At 41.0% G+C, this 9,973-nt stretch overlaps 1 protein-coding gene and 1 long non-coding RNA gene across 4 annotated transcripts in view; one reads left to right on the forward strand and one right to left on the reverse strand.

Moving 5' to 3' along the window:
* Positions 1-2,950: 2,950 nt before the first annotated feature.
* On the reverse strand, positions 2,951-6,755 carry LOC128887060 (uncharacterized). 3 transcript variants are annotated; one of them, XR_008459964.1, is made up of 3 exons: positions 4,907-6,755; positions 3,565-4,787; positions 2,951-3,461 (listed from the first exon to the last, which is right to left on the reverse strand). It is a non-coding gene; the product is annotated as an uncharacterized LOC128887060 (long non-coding RNA). The 3 variants fall into 3 exon arrangements; XR_008459965.1 differs by having other exon boundaries at positions 2,951-4,787; positions 5,482-6,755; XR_008459963.1 differs by having other exon boundaries at positions 2,951-4,787.
* Positions 6,756-7,594: 839 nt separating this feature from the next.
* Positions 7,595-9,973, forward strand: part of LOC128887057 (uncharacterized) — a 2,760-nt gene continuing 381 nt past the window's right edge. The window contains exons 1-6 of the mRNA XM_054142495.1: positions 7,595-7,860; positions 8,013-8,130; positions 8,230-8,340; positions 8,443-8,550; positions 8,631-8,900; positions 9,501-9,780. Coding sequence (XP_053998470.1) covers positions 7,668-7,860; positions 8,013-8,130; positions 8,230-8,340; positions 8,443-8,550; positions 8,631-8,900; positions 9,501-9,780 — 1,080 coding nt within the window. The 5' untranslated portion in view covers positions 7,595-7,667. The remainder of the gene's footprint in view (positions 7,861-8,012; positions 8,131-8,229; positions 8,341-8,442; positions 8,551-8,630; positions 8,901-9,500; positions 9,781-9,973) is intronic.

Consider the following 9,973-nt stretch of genomic DNA (forward strand, 5'->3'; position numbering starts at 1 on the left):
GAGAGAGAGAGAGAGAGAGAGAGAGAGAGAGAGAGAGAGAGAGAGAGCAAGAGAGCAAGAAAGAAACACGGGGTGCACGTACATCAGTGGTGCGCAACTTTAATACACTTTCTCACAGCCAATTTAAAGGTCGTTACTTAAAACGTGTATACACGCAAAAGTTTAGTTACAGTATTTATAGTATTTTGATCTTTCGATCGATGGGTTACGTTAACCTCTCGAGGGACGAATTACTTTATCATAAATATATAAAAGCTAATATTTACCCATACCATAGGTCAATTTAATTATACGTGTTTGTTTACCTACCTTGTGTTTCGACTATTTCTACATAATAACATGTAAAAGAAGTTGGCAACTAAATGTACACGTATCTGCCGGTATCGATATCGTTTGGTGTAGATTTTTGTTTCTTTTCAAATTACGTTCTCGTTTCTTTTCTATCATAGATTCATTGAATTGGAATTCGCACCATTGACATGTACATCGATCGACAACGTTGTCCATGCCGATACGTTCGCGTTTACTTGAAACTTGAAGGGCATTGTTAACGCGATCGAAGCGTTGCGATCTCTCCGAAATCGTTCCATATCGCGGATCGATTGTTTACTTAACACGAGAAGCGCACAGTATTGAAAAGCTGCGACAACATGTGTCGTTTCCAAGTCGAAACGCAGATGCTTGGTCTCGTAGCTTCGGTTTGACTCGTGACTAAACGAGAATTACTCGGGCACCTCGTGTCCGTGAAACAATGGGAACCTAATGGTATGGTTCTCAACGCGTTGTATCTAGCGGTGGGCTGAAGAATCGCTTCGAATATCGTTCGAGATGTGACAGTAGAGTTCCTTGGTCTCGAACCTTTCGACGAGTCTTTGATATTTTACAATTTTACATCAACAAACGAACCAATCTATACCGTTTCAAAGCTTTTCATCAATTTTTCTTCTCAGACATTCGATTCAGTTCGACAGTTCGCCAACGGTTGATTGTCAATCTATACAAAAAAATGTACGAATCAAACAGTTTATCGTAAGGTAACCAGCTGTTTGAACGTGTAAACGCATTTTTCGGATAAAGATTTATTTTTTTTAACTTTTGTCCAAAGAAAACATTATGCAACGGTAACGTATTGTACAAGTGTACAATTCGATTGAAAAGTCTGATATGAAATTTGAAACTTGGAGCATTTAAAGGTTAAAGCATACGGAAGACTCGTTGAAAATTTCATAACGAATAATCTTGGATGCGACTCGAATTTGCAGTCTCGAAAGTTTCGAATTTCTTTCGAGATTAAGCGCAAGCGCAAATCGTTGGCTACAGCTACCCTAGGATTGAATACGCTGCGATGGAAATCCGGCCAGTGTGCGCCGATAGAGTGCACATAGATGAATCTTTTATTCGAGACTATCGTCGATCGCGGATGGACGAATTTATAACGCGCAACTGCCACTGTTCTAGGAATATCAGTTTCTTTTCTCTGTTTAATTTAGCGTTACACGGGTACGTTACGTTCACGGAATTCACGTATTCAAAGAAGATTATTATAGACAGAGTAAACGAGTCATATACATATATGTATATGCTGCAAGTGGAGATAGTAGAACAAATGGAGAGGATATTCCTTTTTCTATCGAAATTTATACATATACGTATTACTATTCCTTAGACTTTTTTTTTTTCCAAAGTTTACGCTGTCTATAGCATAATCTGTTGACGATCGACACGCAAACTGCATCGAAAGATTAAAAGTTACTAGCGGCGAGAAGCCCGCGAACGTGAGAACGTGAACGTGCGAACGTGAACGTAACCAAAGCAGAACAGAATTGACCTGTCGCGTCTGTTTGAAATTCGATCCATCGAATTACGTAGCGCGATCGTGGCTCGTTCGAGCTTCGTAACGGAAATTCGGCGACCTGTAATTTTGTTGACGTTGACCTGTTTACTTCCTGGTCCGCGCCTCGAATACCGGGATCGAAGCAGCGTGTATGTATATGCGCACGTGTATACTATTTCGGCGTATTATGTAAATGTGTAAGTTGTACAAACTGTCGAGTGCAATTCGGATTAGATAACCTATACGTTCGGTATGGGGGCGATCCTGACTGTTTGCGGGACCTCGAAAGATGGTATCGATCTTCTTTTTTTCTCAATCAAAGTGTTTCTTCATTTCGAGTGAGGAATTAGATTTCAGCGATCGAAAACTTAACAAAACGCGAGTTGTTCGTAGTTTGCTGCGAATCTTTTTTGACAAAGATATTTGCGTTTATCGAGCATAAATAATTTAATTGGTTGTACGCATAGCCGAGTTAGAGGGCATTTTTCACTGGCACGTTCGAATCATGATACTTTTGTAAACGCACGCTGCGTTTACTTTTACAATTAGTGGACATTTGGCGTTCAAGGGTCACACGTACGCAGTTAGTTCCGTGCGTTCTTTCATTCTCTGTTGTTTCGTTCGTTTCTTTGAACGTATCGCAGCCAAACAGATTATATTTGATATGCATAGTGTACGTAGATGGAGTAGAGAAGTCGTAGGAGATAGTAGTTGAACTTTTTTTAAAGCTTGGCTACTCTGTCTATGTGATCCGTTTGGCGCAGGACGATCAGAATCGTCTGCTAAGAAAAATTGTATTCCGCGACGAAACGAACGTTTGCGTTAAGGACAGACCAAAAACTTTCCAAGGAAAGCGATACATAATATTTTAATCGCGATTTTAATCGATCATTGAGATAATAAGAACAAGATATTTGTATATTATTTGAAACGAGGAGTTGGACTCGTCGCGATTAGAAAAGGAAATTAAATTAAATTAACGCGATATTTCGATTCTCGATTCTCGATACCGATATTGCGCGTTACGAGTTCGTAAGATAATTATGGTACTATGAATAAATAAAGATGTTAGGTTGCCAGAAAAATATAGTAGTTAAAAACGAAAATACAATTGAATTAATCGAATTAACGAGAGCGAGCGAGCGAGCGAGCGAGAAAGAGAGAGAGAGAGAGAGAGAGAGAGAGAGAGAGAGAGAGAGAGAAGTATTCTACCGCGTTCGAACGTGTGTAAATTGAGATCGATCGATAGGGAAATATTAGGTGTCGAAGGAAATCGATGAGCCGCCATCGTCCCATCCTCACCCCTCAATGAGTGTTTGCATCGAGAAGTAAACGTAATTTCGTTCTGTAATTATTTACTTGTACGATCATTGTAACACTGACGCGGGCTGTACATCTTGCGGCTGACCTCACGTATTCTTTAAATTCACGCATAATTATCGACATAATTATAAATATCTATACGATTATAGCATTCAAATAGCAAGTAATAACGATTAAGTAATGAAATAAATGTCATCTATCCTACTAAATCGTCGAAACTGTTTTCTGTGTTACACCTTCTGCTCTCGCTAGCAAAAATTCCCTCGAGAGAATTCCTTGGTTTTTTGTTACGAAGCAGTTGACGCTACAAAGACCAGAAGATATACTTTTTACATTGCTGGAATTGGGTAAGTCGCGGATCTTTATGGTTTTACTTTTATTCCAACATTGGTACGAAATGTACTTACTGTATGTATACTCTAGCTATTCCGTTTTAGCCCATTGCGCTCTGTTCTAGTTGGCATCTAGTTGGCATCTAGTTGGAAAACGTGCAAACAGAAATCCGTCGTATTATATGTATAATTTACCGTAATGATATTTAGCTGATATGAATCTTTCAAGGGACATGTTTAAAAGAAAAAATTGAAATTGTATATCTTGTATTCATCCAAGTTGAACAATCGTGCATCGATAATCCTTTTCTTTCGTGTTAGGTTTCTTAGAGTTATTTTTTCGGGTTATACGAAATCTTGGATAAATTTCCAAAAGTTCACAAGTGTGGTAGAATGTATCGCAGTATACATGACGTGAAATGGAAGAATAAATTACACTCCTGTCCAGCGAAGGCGTATTCAAGTTTACCGGATTTCATCGTAACGGTAAGTTTATTCGATTTCATTTGATCGAAGCGTAAAAGTTAAGTGTACGAGGCCAGCGTGTTGTGAAATACAGTTTGACAAGATTGCTGTTTAACTTTCTAGACCTCTTACGATATTAGGTCATCCCTTTCCTCGAAACATCAGCGTGTATGTATCATCTGTTTTACAAAAGGCACGACTGCATTGCGAATCAACGACCTACACAGCGCTCCCAAGCGGTGAACCTGATACATTCGTTCGTTTACCAATGTCGTAAACACGGATGATCAAATTTTACCGCAACATTCCTCGTGTTGTATTTTTTCGACATCTCGTTTGTTATCGCAGCTTACAAAGTAGCACACAGGGTCCATTAATTTCTCGAGTAATGCACGATTCGTATCTAATAAAATTTTAATAGAATTGGAACAAGAAAAGTTTTGCAAGTTTTGCAGCTTGCTGGAAAGAGGCACACGCTTGGAGAGTAGCCACAGTAAACACAGAATTTCGTGTAGTGATCGCAGGAACGTCTAGATTTGGAAAATAAAAAAGGTACGGTTGGTACGGCAATGGGTAGACCGACAGGTTGTGCCGTTCCACATTCTTCTTTGTACTCGTCGTGGAAGGATGTTGAATGAGTCGATGGCCTTGACCAACTGCTATCGCAACGTGCATATCCGGAAATGCCTTGATCTCGCTTCAGGACGAGGCTTCTTGTACGATGCAACGGGTCATCTAGCTGAAAGATATCGAATCGCTGAAATGCTACTTACTTTTACACTACTAATTTACCATTTTTCTTTGCTCCGAATTCAACTTTTCGATCCGTAAGCCTGTAATGCAATCAAAATGTATCATTATGATCGTTAGTAGTAAAGGGAGTGTGTTAACGCGTGTATAAAAACAATAATGTATCGTTTATCAGAAATTTTATTTAAAGCATTCGACATACAGGAGGTGTTGCTCATCCCACGTATCGTAATTAATCGTTATTAAGCTGTCGAATAATCGTGTACTCCATACCCGATCTTATTCTAGGACAAAATCCGTTGACGGGTTACGTTGTATCTCGAAAATGACGATTATATTGGAATGCCACGACATCGACAGTTACATTAGACGGTGACGAGCAGCGCGATTCTTTGAAGAAAAGGATACAAGCAGCTCGCGTCTTTGTCCGTTGCGAACGTTTCCCGCTATCTTCGCTTCTGTCTCGAGTCAGTCACGGGTGCGCATGCGCAACAAACAGTCCGACGCCGATGGCGCGCAACACAGCAAAAGTATATAATACTTTTTTCCCAACATGTCAAATTTCCACTTTCTTTCGACGAAACATTTATAAAAACAGAAAAACGCATGATCGATAGTTCGATTTGACTTTGGTTAGAAACAACTAGCCTTGTTAAATTTGGCCTAGATCGATACCGTGTAATTCTCCGTTTCTTACTGTTATTGTTAGACATTCTAAAACTAGCAGTTTTAGGATGAACCAGTGTTTAGAAGCGACGAAACGATAAATGTATGTACGAGGTTTACTTGGCGATTCGACGTGGTATGGACCGCGCGTACCTATGGTGGCGACGAGTAAGCGACCGAAGCCAGGTAGCTCCTTATACCATAGCGCGGGTTCAATGTGTTCAGTTTTGCTATGACCGTCGACTGGTCACCAGACATCCCTGAAACAGGTCTCCAGTTTTGAATTCAAGTACGCCTCGCCTGTGCATTCAACAAGATAAACGCAAAAGGATACTACGATGGAATTTCGAACATTTATCGTAAGTTGTACAATCGTCGACCTTATACCCGACAATATACATTTTTTATTTTATTTTATTTTATTTTATTTTATTTTATTTACTTAATTTTATTCAACATTTAAAAACAAAGAAAGAAAAAAAACTTGTCTCGTTCTTTATGTATTTATTCCGTTTACATCGAATAATAATAATCGTTTCTGCAAATAGCTTTTTCCATGCTTTTTCATTTGATTAATAATAAATTGTACTCGTCCATAACGCTTTATTATTAAATTCGTGCTAGACAAAATTTCCACATTTACATTTGACCGTCTAGACATCGTATAGTGTTGTAAAGTGTGAATATCTGCAAAGCTAACAAACATTAATATATATTTATTATTATTTATTATACCCCAGCAACGGAACACCTGAAACATGTAACGTAGAAACGTTCTTTTTCAAGATGTAGACAAGGTAAGATTCGTAAATAGGTCGGTAGTTGTTCTCGAACATTTCTGCTAATTCGTCTAGAATTTGGAAGATGGAATTTCAGCGATACGCTCGCTCATCGTAGCGGACACAAGTCGATAAATTCATTAATCTGACGCTAGTTGATCCTTATTATAGAAATGTCCCGTATTCAGTAATCGCTTGGAACCGGTATAAAGTAATACCGTTACGCAAATGCGTAATAAACGTCACGTCGGGAAAAGTAACCTTTTTCGTCTTTTTGAACAGCGCGCCTCTTCGCGGTCGAGTAGCGACCCATACAATCGCAAACTTGGTTCGGCGTTGAAATTAACCATAAACCTCTATATTCAATAAATTGTAACTGTAGTTTAAGTAAAAATCAGTTCTCAAGCTGATTTCTATTACGACGAATCTATATGTATATGTACATGTGAGTCCCAAGCTGGTGGTCATTGCAACTTATCTATGCATACGAATCCACGACGTTCGCTAGCCGATCAATTTTGCTCGTGTCGTTGTCGTTGGTAAACAATATTATTTATTATTTTTTAAAGCGTCAACATTGCGGAAATTGCTTTAAAATTTCCTTGTACATCTATACATGTACGGATAATGTGTGACTGGGAGAAGATTAAAAGTCGCGTGGTCTTTTTGTGTAGAAATATAGAATACTAAGAATAAGTTTAGCTCAAAAAGGTGCAGAGTTCGGTTTGACGTGTAGAATTTAAAAAATGGAACATTCCTCTGGGTATCTTACGCGCTAGTAAGAAGAACGAGATGGCCGTTGGTGCGTAGAAAAAGGATTCGCGAGAGCGTTAACGAGCGAGAAGGCCTATCTGATCGTCAGATGATCGTGCAAGCTGATTTTTATCCACGAAATTCCTGAGCGTCAAGAACCCGAAAGAATGTAACGGCCAGTGAAGACGACGCGTACTCTTAGTGGGACAGTCCAGCGTGCAAGACTGTGTAGTCCCGAGTATTAATAGTCTACGGAGCGTGGACCGAGTACCGTTAAGGCCGAATACGATACGACGCCGACGTACCCTTACTAACGGGGAATGCCTTGTAAGATTGAAAGGCGCATGGACCCGACCGATACCGACGCCGACGCCGACGCCGACGCCGACACGCGACGCGCGACGGATCATCGATAGGCGCGGTACACCAAACACAACCAAACGAGAATTATCCCGCAAACTAGGCTTGGAAACTCTTCTTTAGAGAAACAGTTTCAAACGATCGATGAATATTTATTCGCCAATCACCTTGGACAGTTGGAAAACATGTTTTTTTACTTGCGTTAAAAGTCCAAGATTTCCAAGTTTATTTAACTGTTCGACAACTGGTCCCTATTATACATATTATATTAAACGTAGACATTCATTCTGTGCATTCTGTACATTCGATCATTTATAACTCTAGTTTAACCGTTTGTTTGGCAATCGTCGTTGTACGTTAAATTACCAGCCACCTAGAGGCCTGACAGAGAAAGCAACTTTTCAGATGATGCTTTTGTGCGTATCATCATTTGCTGACGAATTCCATGAAACGAAGAGCACCAAGTCGAACCAAGAGGAATCGAGCTCGGAATCGAACGAGCCACCGGAAGGATATTACGCCTTTGTCAAGTCGCCCAATGCCGAACCGCCAAAAGTGAGGCCACCGCCTTATATAGACAGCGATAAGGAGTGTTACGGTATGCATTCTAAACTCGTGCCAGTTACAAGTTGTTAGTTTGGTAACCCGAGGCCACAAGCTCGACCATGATTCGACACCCTTTATATTAAATTTGAAAAACGTTGCTAAATCGTTGAATCGTCTTCCGATCCCGTATATCCCGCATTTCAGATACGGGCAAGCAAGGAAAAGGTTTCGTCTCCGTGCACAATATTTGCGGTGACCTGAACAAGGGCTACATCCCACGGAATCCGATGAATCAGTACTTCAACGGATCCTCTTATCCTTTGTGAGCATTGCTACAGTGCTAAACTCGTAAATACGATGTTTCGAGTGATTTGTTTCGGCTGCACGGTTATCTATTATCTACTTTATATTCTGGTTACAGTGCTCTGTTGAAAAATCACACCCTCAAGTTCTTGAGCAAAGCTCTGCCCATACTCAAGGCCGACGATTCCCTACCGAAAGTCGCCACGGTTCAATCGTACTCGCAAAATTCGTGAGTATATAAATATACTCACCTTCTATTCGATGAATTTGATTTTTTTATGATTTCGGATAGAAATGATTAATTTTGCATTTTTATTGTTCTCTGTTACAGCGTGGACACTGACGAGAAACGAAGCAGAAGCAAACGATCCTCCGACTCGGAAACGAGTCTGGACTCGCTACGAAACGGTCGAAAATTCTGCGAAAATGGCGGAGGAGTGTAAGTTTCGCAAAAGTTACATCGTTATTGTTTCCTATGACGTTCGATGACTTTCAATCGACCATCTTTTTCTGTTTAAGGGTCTGCATGTTGTACAAAGCCATACAAGGCGAACCATTGGCTACGTCGATAGCCGAACGTCGAGACGAACCACCTACTCCAGAGTACCGCCAACGAACACCAGCCGCACCGGAAAAACAGGAGTACACAGGCCCACCCACACCCTGTCCAGCCAAAGTGGAGTACGCGACGCCAGTTTTCGCCAAGAACTATCAAGGAGTTTGGCGATACGTGGTCCAGATCCCTTACGAGGGCTACTTCACGCAGACTATCGAAGTCACCAGATGCATGTAAGAGGAAATTGCGTAAAGAAAATTCTTTATTTCTTTTTAGATGAAACACATTTGAAGAGGTACAGAAATTTAAGTTCACCATGAAAACTACCAACGAATAAATATTCCAAATGTTGTATCGTGTGTATTTCACGGGAATTGTGCGGCTAGCAACGCGTCAAGTTTCAACGCAACGCCAACGGTCTCTCGTTTCTCCAATCTTTCTTGGAAGGGGAAACCTCTCCTTTGTTGTGTCTGGCCGTTCAGTTTCTCGAGCTTCTTTTTTTTTTTTTGCTGTTCCATTTCTTCCCGTGTCTCGAAAATCATCGCGCGCCCCCTTCGACCGAGCCAGTGCTACACAGTTTATTATAGACAGATCCCTATCTCCTCTATACCAACAGAACACATCTGCGAATGTTTTCTCTTTCTGTTCTCTTATTTTTAGTTCGATCTCTGTCCACTCTGAAAATGCAATTCCAGTAGCAGTTTCAATTTTAGCAGTTTCAGTTTCAAAGTTTAGTAGTTTATTAACGAAACGATTATTCAGAAAACACGTAGACTTTTTGTTTGACAAGGTAGCTTGGTTCCCTCGATCACTCTGATTGATATTTATTTCAGGCAATCAAAGTGTCATTACCTGGACGGTGGTTGCCTGTCGTCGCCGCGATGGACCAGTCTACTCGTGGCGGAAATCTTCTATCCGGACACTGTGCTGGAAGAGAATCAGAACTCGCGATTCAATGGACTGGGAGACGCTACTGGATCGCCGCCACCTGTTCACGATTTCCAGAATTATCAGCAGTACTTGCAGAAACGTGCGGGCGAGAACGAGGCTCGTAACAACGGAGGTTCGCAACAACATCATTGCGACGGCGTCGACGAAATGGGCTGCTTCCAGGTAATCTAGCTAGACCGTTAATGCAGCACTCGACGCTACGCCGCGCCGCGCCGCGTGGGCTCATTCAATTTCCGATGTATAATTATAATCCTATTTTCTGTTTAACCCATCGAGTGCCTCGCCTCACATCGCCTCACCTCACATCGCCTCACCTCACCTCACCTCACCTCACCTCACCTCACCTCACCTCACC

This window comes from Hylaeus anthracinus, unplaced genomic scaffold (assembly GCF_026225885.1).
Source record: "Hylaeus anthracinus isolate JK02 unplaced genomic scaffold, UHH_iyHylAnth1.0_haploid 11985, whole genome shotgun sequence".
Classification (NCBI taxonomy): Eukaryota; Metazoa; Arthropoda; class Insecta; order Hymenoptera; family Colletidae; genus Hylaeus; species Hylaeus anthracinus.